Below are 14,607 nucleotides of genomic sequence, written 5' to 3' on the forward strand. Positions count from 1 at the left end.
TAAGTACAATTTTTAAAAAGGTAGCTATTAAGGTGTTACCAAAAACAGTTAGTATGGTGCTTAACACATAGTGGCTCTTCAGTCTCTGGTTTCAAGGATGGACCTCCCCGATTGGAGAGAGAGTAAGACACCCTACAACCACGAGTGATGTGTATTATAATGGGAGCAGTGCAGGACTCTATAGGAGATGGAGACTTATTACATTTGTTGAATGCTTACCATGTGCCAGGCGCTGTTTTAAGTGCTTCACATGGGCTAATTCACTCAATCACCCCTCAACCTGGATTATTATTACTTAATAGATGGGCCAACTGAGAGAAGTGCAGTGACTCGCCCAAGGTAACACACCTAAAAATTGCCAGCATTGAGATTTGGATCTAGGTGGTCCAGTTCCAGAATCTATGCTCTAAACCACTACACCAAGTGATGCATCCAAGGGGAGCCCAGATCCAGAGTGATAATCAGGCTTACTACAACAGAAAGTGGGGGAGTCTGCGAGAGCTCAGGGAAGAAAAGATGTACTGTTCCTTAAGAAATCAGAGAAGACGGGCAGCCTGGGTGGCTCAGCGGTTTGGCGTCTGCCTTCAGCCCAGGGCGTGATCCTGGAGACCCAGGATCGAGTCCCATGTTGGGCTCCCTGCATGGAACCTGCTTCTGCTTCTCCCTCTGCCTGTGTCTCTGCCTCTCTCTCTCTCTCTCTCTCTCTCATAAATAAATAAAATCTTAAAAAAGAAAAAGAAATCAGAGAAGACTTGGGGGTGGGGGACATTTAGGTTGACTCTTGAAGGATGAGTAGGAGTTTACCAGGAAAAGAAGACTATGGAGAAAGGCATTCATTCATTTAATTAACATTTCCTGAGGCCTCCCAAGAGCTCAGCCCTGAATAGATGATTCTGGGGACACAGAGATGAATCAGACTTGGGGTTTGGCCCTGCAGGGGCTGCCCACCTGATAAGGAGGAAAGATAGGGAGAGAGGCAGGTAGGAAGGATAGTGGGAGGGGGGAGATGAAAAAATGGGCAACGTTCTCAGGACTTAGCCAAGATCTGGTGGTATTAAGAGAAAAGCAAAGTGTTTCGTTCCAGGCAGGTTGGGCATGTGGGTCTTAGGTGGTAGGAATATGAAGATGGGGGTAGGGTAGTTTATGATGAGAGTGAGTTAATCCAGTTGGGACCATATTTCCTCAATCTTCTAGGAGAAGCCTTTGTCCCTGCGAGAAGGGGCCCAGATGCCCAGAGCAAGGAGGGCTCTGTAGGGTGTGTGCACGTGTATGGCCCTTTGTGGTCTCTGCCTTGCTCAGTCTGTCTCTCTCTTTCCTTCTCTCACCCTGGATCCTTCTGTATCTCTGTCCTCTCTTTTTAAATTTTCTCTCTCTCTCTGCCTTGCCTCATCCTGCCTGCCTTATTTCTACTGAGTCTCTGTTCTTTCTCCCAACCCTCACCTGCTTTCTGGGGAGTCCTCCTGCATCTCCCTCTAGCCTGCCTGGGACCCTGGTCCCAGCTCACCACAACTTCATTCAAGATAAATTTGCTTCCACCTCAGGACCCAGCCTCAGGGATCATTTTTCTCTCTCTCTTCCTCCTCCAGACCACAGAATATCCTGTATCCAGGTCCTGCCTCCCAAGATCCTGGGAATGAGGGTTCCCTTCTCTGGAGATCCCAGGAATACTCCACATCCTAGGGCTCCTCCCCATTCAGCCCAAACCTTGCCCAGCAGGCCACCAGCTCATCCTGCAGGGGGGTCCCCCTGCATGCCTCCATTCTCAAGGCCCCCAGTCAAGGCCCCAGGGCTTCCCCCTCCCCCTGGGACATTTCCCAACCCAGATTAATCACAGGGGCGGCCCCAGAGAGGAGGAAGGAGCTGGCATGGCTTACCTTCAAGAGGGACTGCTCGCCTGAACGTATGCTCAAGACCCAGGCACCCCAAGGCCATGAGGCTGGGATTCTTCTGTGCTCTGCTTTCTCTCCTGGCAGGTGAGGCTCCTGTAGTCCATCCTGCTGCGCCTCCATGGTCCCAGGAGGCCCACCAGGCAGCTTGCCCTTGAAGGAAGCTTGCAGGCTTCCACTCCTTCTTACTAGGCATCTCAGTACCTCTCCCCCAGCCCTCCCATCGTGCTCACCATTGACCCCTCTGCCTCCACCCAACCCCAGGGCATGGCTGGGCAGACACCCGAGCCATTGGGGCTGAGGAATGCCGCCCCAACTCGCAGCCCTGGCAGGCCGGGCTCTTCTACCTCACCCGTCTCTTCTGTGGGGCTTCCCTCATCAGTGACCGCTGGCTGCTCACAGCTGCCCACTGCCACAAGCCGTAAGTGACCGGGGCACCACTGGGGCGGGGCTGGAGGTGAGGGGGCTGAGGGGCTTTTGGTAGAGGAGGGAGGGAGCTGCAGTTGGGAAGGATTTAGCCTTCATTTTTGTTCCCAAAAGTTCTACTATTAGAATTAGAGTTGACTCTCCAAATTCTAGGGTCCTGAATAATCTATTAGGATCTACAATTAAAAGCTCTTAAAAGCCTATGACCCAGAAAAATCCAGAGTCATGGACTCCTAAAATCTCAGATCCATGAGATTTTACATTAGTTTCAGTGAATTCTAGAATCGGAGACTCAGGTTCTGGTAGAATCTGAGGAGTCTAGCGCAGCACTGCCCTGTGGCTGTATGTGGGTATGTAACTCCAGCCACATAGCTAGGCTTAGATTTCCTAGTAGACATATTACAAATAGTGAAAAAGAAATGATTAACGTTAATTTTAATAATAGACTTAACTTGACATGGTCAAAATAGTGTATCAATATCCAATGCATTTTTCAATACTTATGAATGGTATAGTTTAGTCTTCTTAAAAATACTACACTTTTGAAATTAGATATGCATTTTACACAAAATGACATGTCTCAACTTGGACTAGTCACATTTCAAGGGCTCAGTCGTATGGGATAGCACAACCCCAGATTCAATATTCTAGCTAGGTTCATTGACTATAAAAGCTCATGGTCCTAGAATCTTTGATTCACAGTATCCTAGAATACTGTGACTTGCAGAATTCTAGAATCTTACATCAATAGAATTCTAAAAGCTTAGATTCATAAAAGTCTAGAATCTGGTGAATTAAACATCCTAGTCTAGAATGCTATCATTCCAGACTCTTAAAATACCCAAAGTTTTAATTGAGAGAATTTTGAGAGAGTTCTGGAGCCTCAAATTATTTGAACCCTAGATTCTTAAATTTCTAAAATCATAAAATTATAGAATTATAGATTGATGAAATTCATTTTATAGTCCCAGAATACTTGAATTCTAGGCTCTTTAAATCCTTGTCTCATTCAGATAATTTTAAAACCCCAGACCTTTGATCTAGAGAAATCTAGAATGTTAGAATATTGGTTTCATGACATTCTAGAACATAGAATTCTAGAATCGTGGGTTCCTAGAGTGTTAGTATCTTAGATTTCTAGAATCTTAGATACTGAACATTCTAATAGAATATTAGAATCTAGCTGATGCAGAAATCCTTTCTATATTACCTCAAGAAAGGGGCAGTCCATCCTGTTCTGATATTCTTCCCTCCAGGAATGAAGTACAGGTGCTGAATGAAGTACACAATGCTGTGTGGGAATTTCCCATCATGCACTGCTCCATGATAATGCCTCTTTCGGCTCAGGAGAACGATGTTCAGATCTCAGCCCCAAAGGCTAAGGAGAGAAGCAGAGATGTGGAAGTAGAAAAGATTCAGGCTTGGGGATGAGTTGAGTTAGGGGAGACTGGTTTTCCAGACACAGAGTCCAGGCAATGAGGTGACAGAGATGGAAGTAACGTCTCATACTCCTCAAATCCTGAATTTGCAGTCATAATCCTGGTCCCTAAGATCAGAGGTTAGAGACCAAGGCATGGGCATGTACACCCCCCAGAGAGTCTGCAGCTGTCCAGGGCAGGGACCCAGAGCAGAACAAATAGACTGAAAGATTGAGGTCAGGCCTCAGGAAGACATGCACTGAGGGTGAGGGATAGGCTGATAAGAAAAGCCTGAGGCCATGGATGACCCCCACCTTGAGGATTTTCCATTTCCCATCCCCCTCCATGCATACACACACACACACACACACACACACACCCCACACACAGAGCCACTCCCCACAGAAGCCACCAGACCTGTGGGGACAGGGGTGGGGCTGTTGTTGTGTGGTGGGTGGAGCTCCTGTGTGCCTACACAGTTCCAGGGGACCTAGGTCACCACCAAGGCTCCAGGTGGGGCAGGAAGGAAGGTGGCTTACTTGGTATGGGACTAGGAAGGGGTGTAAGCTTTTAGGGGAGAGCTACAAAGGTAGAGGCAGACAAATGGAAGGAGTGAGAAACTGGGGCCCAGAGAGGATGTGTGCCTTGCTTAAAATCACACAGCACTCTGGGTCATACAGAAATGATGGGGGCCCAGAGACAGTGTGTGGCCTCTGAAGCACGTATCACCTTGTTGGACAGCCTGATTGACCTCTGAAGCCTGTCCCAACAGGTATCTGTGGGTCCGCCTCGGGGAGCACCACCTCTGGCAATGGGAGGGTCCAGAGCAACTGTTCCGGGCCACGGATTTCTTCCCCCACCCTGGGTTCAACAAGGATCTCAGGGCTCATGACCATAGTGATGACATCATGCTGATCCGTCTGCCCAGGAAGGCATACCTGGGACCTGCTGTGCAGCCCCTCAACCTCAGCCAGACCTGCGTCTCCCCAGGCACCCAATGTCTCATCTCAGGCTGGGGGGCCGTGTCCAGTCCTAAGGGTACAGCCTTGTCCACAACTCAATCCCTTGTGTCTCAGGCTGAGAGTCTGAATCCCCCCATTTCTCTGTCTCTGCCTTTTCATCTCTGAGGTAAATAGATAAATAAATGATAGATGATAGATAGATATAGATAGATAGATAGATAGATAGATAGATAGATAGATAGATGATAGAAAGAGAAAAAATGAAGATGCTATAAATTTTAAGATGCATCATTATTTACAACCAATAAGAACAGGGGGAAAAAGTTCCCATTAATCCTTGTATGACACCATTTGCTGGAAGACACTCCCTGATTTCAGAGATGTTTAAATATGAAAATATACACATCATGGAGTTGAAATGGGGCCTCTCTCTCAGAGTCACAAATCAGCAACCCATTAGCCATATTTAGCCTCCCACATCCGTCTTCATTTTCAAAACGCCTTGAAAAAATAGTCTGAGCTTGGGAGATTTTACAGAAAAGCCAAATTTCTTAGTTTGCTGGGAAAAAGAACTGGCAACGCCAGAGCCACATTCCCCAAATAGCTACCATTGGGCAGGATCAGTGAAGGCTGCTGCCTTCAGCTCAGACATGGGTTCTCTGGGCCCCTACAGTGCCCCCCCCCACTGGCTGCTGTGTCTGCACAGGTCCCTTCCACCCACTTCTATTTGCCTGTCAAGCCCATCTGAATCTGTGCCCCTAGATTATATAAGTGGGCATATGCATATCTATATCCATATCTATATTATACATGCTGTGTCTCCCTGTCTGTAGCTACTATCTCTTAAGTCTTTATCTCTGTCTCTGTCAATGACCACAAATGCCTCCTCCCTTTCTCATTGCCTTCTCCCTTGGCATATCTGGGCCTGTTCCTCTCTCTTCATTCCTGCACGTAAGAATCTCTTTCCTCTTAAGGGGTCTATCTCCTGTCATGGGCTCTATTTCTGTTTCTCTCTCTCTCTCTGTGGGTCTCTCTCCCTCCTCAAACATCTATTTCTCTTTCACCCTATAATTCTCTTTGTCACTGTCTCTCGTTTCTATCTTTGAGAGTCTTCTGCTGTGTCTCCGTGGGTCCTTCTTAGGGAAGGGTCTGGGTGGAGGGGCTGCTGAGTGTGATGGGCACAGCTGTTGATCCTCTATGGGTGGGCCCCTTTTGCCAACAGTGCAGTACCCACTCACGCTACAGTGTGCCAACATCAGCATCCTGGAACACAAACTCTGCCATCGGGCTTATCCAGGCCACATCTCGGATGGGATGCTCTGTGCCGGCCTCTGGGAGGGGGGCCGAGGCTCCTGCCAGGTGAGACCTACTCTGGGGAGGGGGGGAATGGGTATCCTGCTGGATTCCTGGGTCCTAGGGAATTAAGGAATTGAGGACCCAGGATTCCTGGATGAAAGCAAGGAGGGACCTGGGACACTTAGGTTCTGGGAAAGGATGGGGCCTCAGTCAGATTCCTGAATTTAAAGGGTACTGGAGGCCCAGACTCTAGGTTCTAAAGGAGGAGAAGACTGGGAGTACAGACATTAAATCCTGGGGGAACACAATAAAGCATCTGAACTTCACTCAGTGCTGCCCAAGCCCTCCCTTCTTCCCTCTACCCAACCTGGGCAGTAGGACGAAGGGCCACAGTTGCTGAGTGTTTATATAGAGAGTAGGTTGATTTTATTTTACATGCTTTTGTGTTAATGTTGGAAAACTAATCACAAGCAGTTTCTAAACCAAAAATGACATGTTGTAAAAGGACAATAAACGTTGGGTCAAAATGTAAAAAAAAATATAAATAAATAAACAAATAAACAAACAAATAAATAAATAAATCCTGGGGGAAGAGGGGACTAGGATCCCAGAGTGCTAAGTGCAGGGGTGAGGTGAGGGCTGTGAGCTCTTACTCCTGGGTCTGAGGGAGGAGGGACTGACTACCTGGACGCCAAAGTGTCTGGAGAGGAGGAAACTGGGCGCTTCCGGGGAGGAAGTGGCCAGTGTCATATCACGAGTACACTTGTTTAATAGTTTCTTTGCTCTTCTGCTGCGCACAGGGTGACTCTGGGGGCCCCCTGGTTTGCAACGGGACCCTGGCTGGTGTGGTGTCTGGGGGTGCCGAGCCCTGCTCCAGACCCCGGCGCCCAGCCGTGTATACCAGCGTGTGCCACTACGTGGACTGGATCCGAAAGACCATGGAGGACAACTGAGCCCTCGTGCCTTGGGCGACCAAGAGAGGAGGGCGGGCGCAGGGTAGCGGGGTACTGCGGGGCTCCGGCCTCAGAGGTCTTGGCGCGTGGCCTCAGCGGCCCGGAGACGCGCTCTGAATATTCAGGCTCCGCGCCCTGAGGGCCCTCCGGGTGGGAAAGCAGCGGGGAGACACCTCCTCGCCCCTGTAGCCCCGCCTCTGTGACGTCATCGCAGCTGGTACCATCCCAGCCGAACAGCTTCACCTGCAGCTCCGCTCCAGGAGCCTCTCCAGCAGACAGTCCCGCCCCTCGGAACTTCGCCCAATGAGGCTTCCCCTCCGGGCCCCACCCCCGTGGCCACGCCCCCTCATGGGAAATCTCACCCCCATGACATCAGGGGCGCTGCAGCTTGCCATGTGAGCCACCGATGCGCCGTCGGGCTCCCCACCTCGTGCCCGCGCCCCTGGGTGTTTGAATCCTGGCGGGGACCCGACTGAGACAAGCTGGAGAAGGGTCTCAATTCATTTAGATTCAATGAATGATTTTACAATAAACGAGCGGAGCCGCGCTTTCCTTCTGCCTGTGTTGTGGGGTGAAGGAAGGGCCACGCGTGGGCGGCGGTGGGGCAGACAGGAAACCGCCACCGGACGGGAATTTCCCTTAAACCCCTCCTGGGTCCTGCCTAAAGTCTGTCTCCATCAGTCCTTTTTTTTTTTTTTATTATTATTTATTTATGATAGTCACACAGAGAGAGAGGCAGAGACATAGGCAGAGGGAGAAGCAGGCTCCAGGCACCGGGAGCCCGATGTGGGATTTGATCCCGGGTCTCCAGGATCGCGCCCTAGGCCAAAGGCAGGCGCCAAACCGCTGCGCCACCCAGGGATCCCTCCATCAGTCCTATTGCAGCAAGGCCGCTGGGTTCTGCTTGGGCTGGTCCCGTTGCCCCCAGGGAAAGGGGAAATCAGGTCACGGTGCCTCCCAAACCTGCCTTCCCAGATCCCAGGCCTCTCAGGGGGCAGCGGGCGGGCCCGATCCGCCCTCGGAAGACTCACCTTTCTTCCATTCCCAGTTAGTGGCAGCAGCCCCCTGCTCCCACAAGAACCCAGGCTCCAGCCACTCCTAAAAAGGCTTAAGAATCCAGGCCAAAACTTCAGGCCCGTTCCCCCTCCCCTCTCAGACCCAGAAGTGCGGATCCCTAGCCCCCTATGCGGTCAGACTCAGGAGTCCAGAACCTCATTCCTTCCCCTCCCAGGTCCAGGAGTCCAGACTTTAACCTCCCTTCCCTCAATTCAGGTCTGGGCCCCCAGTCCCTCTTCCCTCAGACTTACAGTCTAGAATCCCAGACCCTTCCTCCAGACCTAGAGTCCAGGTCCCCAGCCCCCTCCAGTCTCATCCAGGATTCGGGGTTCCAGTTTCCTTCTCCCACAAACCCGGGAGTTCAGACCCCTCAATCCCTACCATCCCTGGATCCTGAGTCCAGGTCCTTAGCCCTCTTTTTCCTCGGAGCCAGTTGTCTGGAGCCTGGCTCTTTCTGTTTCAGACCCAAGCATGAGGAGTTCCAGGTCCCAACCACTCCTCCCTCAAGATTTCCCTCAGCTCCTCAGGCCCTCCTCACTCATGCACAGGGCTCCAGTTCCCAGATGCTCTGCCGGCACCAAAGGAGGCGGAGCGGGAGGCGGGGATTCCCAGTTAAAAGCGTCCAGAACCTAGTACCAGGCAGGCAGAGCTGCAGCACTGGGGCCTCTTCTTCTGGGTCTGAATCAGTCGGTGACCCCGCCCCCCGGATTCTGCAAGGTGAGATGCCAAAGTTCTCAGATACAGGCATCTGGCTCCCGGGCCCCTCTTCCCCAAAACTTAGGAATCTCAACTCCCAGTTCCCTCTTCCTTCAGATCCCCAGGAATCTGGTACCCTAATTCTCCCATTCCTGCGAATGTAGGAATCCAGTCCCCACCTCCTCTCCTCAGACTGAGAAATCTGGGTTGTGCTCCCTTTCCTCCTCAGACCTAAGAAGCTGGTTTCCCAGGTCCTTCCTCCTGCAGGACCCAGAAGAATGGCTCCAGATGCTCTGTTCCCTTCCTTCAAGTTTCTCCTAGGACTTAGGGCTCCTCCCTTTTCATTTCTCAGCCCTGCCTTCTCCCTCTCCCAGACCCCACCATGGGACATCCCCCACCTGCTGTAGTCTGGACCTGGATGTTCCTGCTCTTGCTGTTGGAAGCCTGGGCAGGTAAGGGGGGCCTGGCAGGAGCCTGCGGGAATGCTGTGTCAGGTGCTTGTGATGGCATGCGGGGGGATATGAAACATGCAAACACATGTGAGAACTTCTTTGGACTTTACTGGGGGTGGATGGAGGCATGCACACATGGCAGTCGGTAGGAGTGTGTCAGGTTATGCTGCATATTGCACGAGCACACCAAGGCGGCAGGGCTGCTTGCTGAGGGGTGCTGATATGCACAGTATACAGAGCATGTGGATGCATGTGGGAGCATGTGGAAGCATGCTCGGGTGTGTGACTCTGTGTGACTCACAGGCTTCAATGAGCGGATATGTGTGCACCTGTGTGGCAGCCTGTGCAAGCTGGGAGCCTCACAATCCCAGTATGGAGATGTGCGGAGGCAGGCTGTGTGTCTGAACCCACAGTGGGTCTTCCTGGCCTCTGCACTGCCCCAGGGGGTGGCAATCCAAACCCTCTCCCTCCTGCTGCAGGACACTTGAGGGCACAGGAGTCCAAGGTGCTCGGCGGCCAGGAGTGTGAGGCCCATTCGCAGCCTTGGCAGACAGCTTTGTTCCAGGGCGTCCGGCTGCTCTGTGGGGGGGTCCTCATTGAAGACAACTGGGTCCTCACAGCAGCCCACTGTAAAAAAAGGTGAGTGGATGTCTGAGGCAGAGGTGGACTGGGGCCTGGGGATAGGGGGAAAGGAGAGAGCTAAAGATTGACCCTCTGAAAGAAGAGGGCTGAGGGAGGTGGGGACTGGGGTCCCAGACTCCTGCCTGGATCCCAAACTACTCTCCACCATTGCAGGAAGTACACAGTACGCCTGGGGGATCACAGCCTGAAGAATAAAGACAGTTCAGAGCAAGAAATGGCTGTGGCTCAGTCCATCCCACACCCCTGCTACAACAGGAGCAATGAGGACCACAGTCATGATCTCATGCTCATCCGACTACGTGGTCGGGCATCCCTGGGGCCCCAAGTGAAGCCCATCAACCTGGCGGATCACTGCCCTGAAGTTGGCCAGAAGTGCACCATCTCAGGCTGGGGCACCGTCACCAGCCCCCGAGGTAGTAGGACGGAGAGGAGGAGCTGGCTGGCCCAGTGGACCTCAAGCCATTGGCAAAGCTTTGCCTTCAGAAGAAGATAGAGAAAGGACAGTGATTGTGAAATTGAGATTCACAGGTGGCCCATATTGGAAAATCTGAAGGCCAGAATATTAACAGGAGTGGTGGGAGATAGAAAGCAAAATAGCAGATTGTTAAACCAGTTTCCCAAAAAAAGGATGGCTAAATGAGTGGATGAAAGAATGCATGCTACTTTGGGGCACCTGGTGGCTCCATCGGTTGAGTATCCAACTCTTTTTTTTTTTTTTTAAGTTTGTTTTTTTTTTAACTCTTTTTAACTTTAATTCACCCATGATAGTCACAGAGAGAGAGAGAGAGAGAGAGAGGCAGAGACACAGACAGAGGGAGAAGCAGGCTCCATGCACCGGGAACCCGACGTGGGATTCGATCCCGGGTCTCCAGGACCGCGCCCCGGGCCAAAGGCAGGCGCCAAACCGCTGCGCCACCCAGGGATCCCAGTATCCAACTCTTGATCTCAGTTCAGGTTTTGATCGCAGGGTCTTGATCTCAGGGTCGTGAGTTCAGGCCACATGTTGGGCTCCACACCCAGCTTAAAAAGAAAGAGAGAGACAGAGAGAGAGAGAGAGGAAGGGAGAGAGAGAGAAAAGGATGCATGGCTCCTTCACGGTGGAGAACACTGTTTTGTTTTGCTGCTTTAAGATTTTATTTATTTATTTATTTATTTATTTATTTATTTATTTATTTAAGAGCGTGAGAGGGAGAGCATGAGGTGGGCAGGGCCAGAGGGAGAGAGAAGCAAACTCCCTGCTGAGCAGGGAGCCTGACTTGAGCCTCGATTACAGGACCCTGGGATCATGACCTGAGCCAAAGGCAGACGCTTAATGGACTGAGCCACCCAGGTGCCCCATGGAGAGCACCATGTTATGAGATCTTTCGTTGTACAGGATTTCCTATAATCTTCTTAACAGACTTAGGATATATAGGCTCCAAGTGGCCCCAGAAAATACGTTCCTAAGCATCTTCTCCCTCTTGAACCATGATTCCTGGTGCCAGGGACTCTCTTCCTTCACACCAGAAGTCATCCAGTCGCTTCCTCCCCCAAGACCCTCAGTGTAGGTCTCCAGCTCCCTCCTCAATCTGGACCTCCATTGAAGTCCCCCTTTTGGGACTTTAGAGTCTAGGCACCCCCTCACCTTAGTTCACAGTGAGAGAATTGAGGCTCAGCTCAGAGAGAGACGTGATTTACCAATAAATCCAGGATTTTCCAAGCAAAGGAGGATTCAGACCCTTATCTGTCTGACTCCTACTTCTAAGGGGACAATAGCATGCAGTGGAAATCCACCTGCTCATGATTCAGTCTGGTCAGTTCAAACCATGGCTCTGCCCTCTCCTCTGTGCAAGTCCCTTCGCATCTCTTGGCCTCATTTTCCTTATCTGCAAAATGATAGATTTTTAAGATTAGATAATAGATTTTAGGTAATAGGTAATAGATTTTTAAGCTCCATAAGGGCTCAGGATGGTTCCTGGTATACTGTAGGTATTTGATGAACATTTGTGGAATGAATGCATGGATGCATGAATGATGGAATGAATGAACATATCCTTCTTTCTTTTTTATAAAAAGATTTACATGTTTATCTGAGAAATAGAGATAGAGAGAGCAAGAGGAGGGGCAAAGGGAGAGGGAGAGAGAGAATCTCGAGCAGGCTCCACACTCAGCTCAGAGACCCACTTGGGGCTCGATCCCATGACCCGAAACCACGACCTGAGCCCAAATCAACAGTCAGATGTTTAAGGAACTGAGACACCCAGGTGTCCCTGTAACTCTCTTTCAAATAGCTATTGTGAGTTCAGACTTCTCACAATCAATGAGATTGTGCGTATACAGCTTCTGGTACACAGAGGTGCCAGATAGAAGTTTTTTCCCCTCAAGTCTATTGCTCAAAGGTTAATAAGAAAGATTAATTCCATTTTCTTTCTTTTTTATTGAAGTATAATTGGCCACAACATTCTCTTAGTTTTGTGTGTAAATATAATGATCAGACATTTGTCCAATATGCATACACTGCAAACTGATCACCACAATAAGTCTTGTTACCATCTGTCACCATACAAAGTTGTAACAATATAACTGACTTTATTCACTGTGGTGTACATTACATGATAAATTCTGGTTTTAGTAATTAATTCAATATTTATTTGTGAGCATCTGGTATGCCCCAGCTGCTGTACTGTGAAGTCTCTGTCCTCTGGAGTTGCATGCTAGGTGGGGAAAGTAGACAATAAATAAACACATATAAAATGAATTATTAGGTAAGGGTAAGTGCTATAATGAAATATCATGGAGAATAAGAGGATAAGGAGTGATGGAGGCATGATATCTTCATTAGAATGGTCAGGGAAGGTTTCTAAGATGGTGGTGTCTAAGATGTCTAAGATGCGGTGACTTTTGGGAGAAGTAGGATTTAGCTGAAATTGGGGACCTGGTGGTCTGGGGTTGGGAAGATTGGAGAGACAGGATCAGAGGAGTCACAAAGGGACACCTCCACATCTTCCAGTCACCTGATCCTTAATTTGAAAATGACTGGGCAAGAAACAAGGTAGAGAGTCCAACAGCACTTCTCTAGATGTTGGAAAGGAAACAGCAGGGGCCATGGCTTTTTTTCAATGTGGTGAGAAGTGATGTGTCCTGTGAAATGTGTCAGCAAACTCTTTTGTGCAGCCATAGATGCACAGAAGGGAGGGTATATCCAGACAGGAAGGGACTGAGGGGAAAATGGTTGCTCTCTCTGGGAACTTACAACCTCTTCCCCCTCAGAGAATTTTCCTGACACCCTCAACTGTGCAGAAGTAGAAATCTTTCCCCAGAAGAAGTGTAAGGATGTCTACCCTGGGGAAGTTACAGATGGTATGATTTGTGCAGGCGACAGCAATGGGGCCGACTCATGCCAGGTGAGTGACTTCTAAAATTCCCTTCTTCTCTTGTCCCTCACTCTCCATAGCGGCTCAAGATTTGGCAGCAGTGTGACCTCAAAAAGTTAGTATCCAGAGAGGTTACCCCTATCTCTAGAGTGGAAAGCATGTTCAGAGAAGGTCACACTCTCCCTACAGGTCACACTGCACAGGGATCAGGAACGTTGAATTGTTGCTATCATTTTCCTGGGAACCCTTGTCTTCAGGATGGGGTGCATAGAGGGGCAAGGGTAAGGGGGTAAAAGGAGATATCCATGAGGGAGAGACTCTGAGGGTACGCAAGCTCCCTGCTCCCCTCCTCAGCACTAGTTCGGGAATTTGTGCTGATTCTATCACTGACCAGGTAGTCAACCACTTTTCTTTGGGACCTGACTGGGTTCCCTAGTACAGCTGCCTTCTCCTATGATTGGTCCCTTGGGGAGTAATGCTCTCTTGCCAACTGGCCAGGAAATGGCACCATTGACTTTAATGGTCCTTTGATGAGCTCCCCATACCCAAGATGACAAATCTTGGGATTTGCCATAGATATAACATCCTCTTTCTTATTGACTGCAATTTGGGTCCTCAGGGTTCCCCCGGCTTTTCCCCTCCTCATGGAAGCCCTACCTGCTTTGCTAATGATTGGTCCCTGAAGACAATGCTTCAATGCTTTCTTCCCCATTGGCTAGGAGTGAAGTCATCTCTATCAGTGTTGTCCCATGAAATCTAATCTCTTGGGATGGTTCCTGTTTCATAGAGACAATGATATCTTCCCAAAAGACTCCTGCCATTGTCCCTTGCGTGCATGTGTGTGTGTGTGTGTGTGTGTGTGCATGTCCACAGGAACTCTGCTTCTTCCTCATATATTTAGTAACTGGATTCAAAGATCTTTTCACCATTAGCTAGGAAAGGAACAACAGCTCACTTCCCTCCATGTAATCCTCACTGTCTTCTTTCTGGATTGGACCTTTGAGACACCATTCTCTTCTCTCCTTGGTCAGGATTTCATTCATTTCCCTAGGACATCTGGTCTGTGTCCCAGTACATGAAGCCCAATCCCTCTCTCTCGCCACTGGCCCTAGGGTACAATGCTCTTATCCCTATTGGTTAGAGGGAAACAACATGCTATAGAACTAATACTAACTACTGGTATCACCAGGCATCTTAGGTGAAAGTATTCTACTCTCCCCATCCAGGGAGATTCCGGGGGTCCGCTGGTGTGTGGTGGTGTTCTGCAGGGCATCACATCCTGGGGATCAGACCCCTGTGGGCGGCCTGAGAGACCTGGTGTCTACACCAACATTTGCCGCTACTTGGACTGGATCAAGAAGACCATAGGAGGCAGGGGTTGATGCTAGGACAAGCTTTGGACCCCCTTCAATAAACTCACAACTTAGCCTGGCTCCTTGCCTGTCTGTATTTTGGCCCTGCTGGGAG

General features: G+C 49.9%; 2 protein-coding genes across 3 annotated transcripts; both read left to right on the forward strand.

The window, feature by feature from the left end:
• The first annotated feature begins 1,615 nt into the window (after positions 1 to 1,615).
• On the forward strand, positions 1,616 to 7,493 carry KLK9 (kallikrein related peptidase 9). Its single transcript, XM_077862046.1, has 5 exons — positions 1,616 to 1,973; positions 2,151 to 2,307; positions 4,503 to 4,768; positions 5,915 to 6,051; positions 6,789 to 7,493. Exons 1-5 carry the CDS (start codon positions 1,931 to 1,933, stop codon positions 6,939 to 6,941), a joined length of 756 nt encoding a protein of 251 aa, XP_077718172.1. The 5' UTR covers positions 1,616 to 1,930; the 3' UTR covers positions 6,942 to 7,493.
• Positions 7,494 to 8,545: 1,052 nt separating this feature from the next.
• LOC144281099 (kallikrein-8-like) lies at positions 8,546 to 14,571 on the forward strand. Of its 2 annotated transcripts, none has more exons than XM_077843858.1 (6): positions 8,546 to 8,714; positions 9,068 to 9,145; positions 9,625 to 9,784; positions 9,941 to 10,200; positions 13,037 to 13,170; positions 14,367 to 14,571. In XM_077843858.1, exons 1-6 carry the CDS (start codon positions 8,561 to 8,563, stop codon positions 14,520 to 14,522), a joined length of 942 nt encoding a protein of 313 aa, XP_077699984.1. In that variant the 5' UTR covers positions 8,546 to 8,560; the 3' UTR covers positions 14,523 to 14,571. The 2 variants fall into 2 exon arrangements, with proteins under 2 accessions (XP_077699984.1, XP_077699991.1); XM_077843865.1 differs by having other exon boundaries at positions 8,640 to 8,714; positions 9,046 to 9,145.
• The last annotated feature ends 36 nt before the right edge of the window (positions 14,572 to 14,607 follow it).

This window comes from Canis aureus, chromosome 1, assembly GCF_053574225.1.
Source record: "Canis aureus isolate CA01 chromosome 1, VMU_Caureus_v.1.0, whole genome shotgun sequence".
NCBI lineage: Eukaryota > Metazoa > Chordata > Mammalia > Carnivora > Canidae > Canis > Canis aureus.

Excerpts from the sequence above, each read along its gene's own strand:
- KLK9 (XM_077862046.1), top strand. The coding sequence starts at position 1,931 with ATGAGGCTGGGATTCTTCTGTGCTCTGCTTTCTCTCCTGGCAG. Across the intron at positions 1,974-2,150 it reads TCTGCTTTCTCTCCTGGCAG|GGCATGGCTGGGCAGACACC; the intron begins GTGAGGCTCCTG and ends ACCCAACCCCAG. Across the intron at positions 2,308-4,502 it reads GCTGCCCACTGCCACAAGCC|GTATCTGTGGGTCCGCCTCG; the intron begins GTAAGTGACCGG and ends CTGTCCCAACAG.
- LOC144281099 (XM_077843858.1), top strand. The coding sequence starts at position 8,561 with ATGCTCTGCCGGCACCAAAGGAGGCGGAGCGGGAGGCGGGGATTCCCA. Across the intron at positions 10,201-13,036 it reads CACCGTCACCAGCCCCCGAG|AGAATTTTCCTGACACCCTC; the intron begins GTAGTAGGACGG and ends CTTCCCCCTCAG. Across the intron at positions 13,171-14,366 it reads ATGGGGCCGACTCATGCCAG|GGAGATTCCGGGGGTCCGCT; the intron begins GTGAGTGACTTC and ends CTCCCCATCCAG.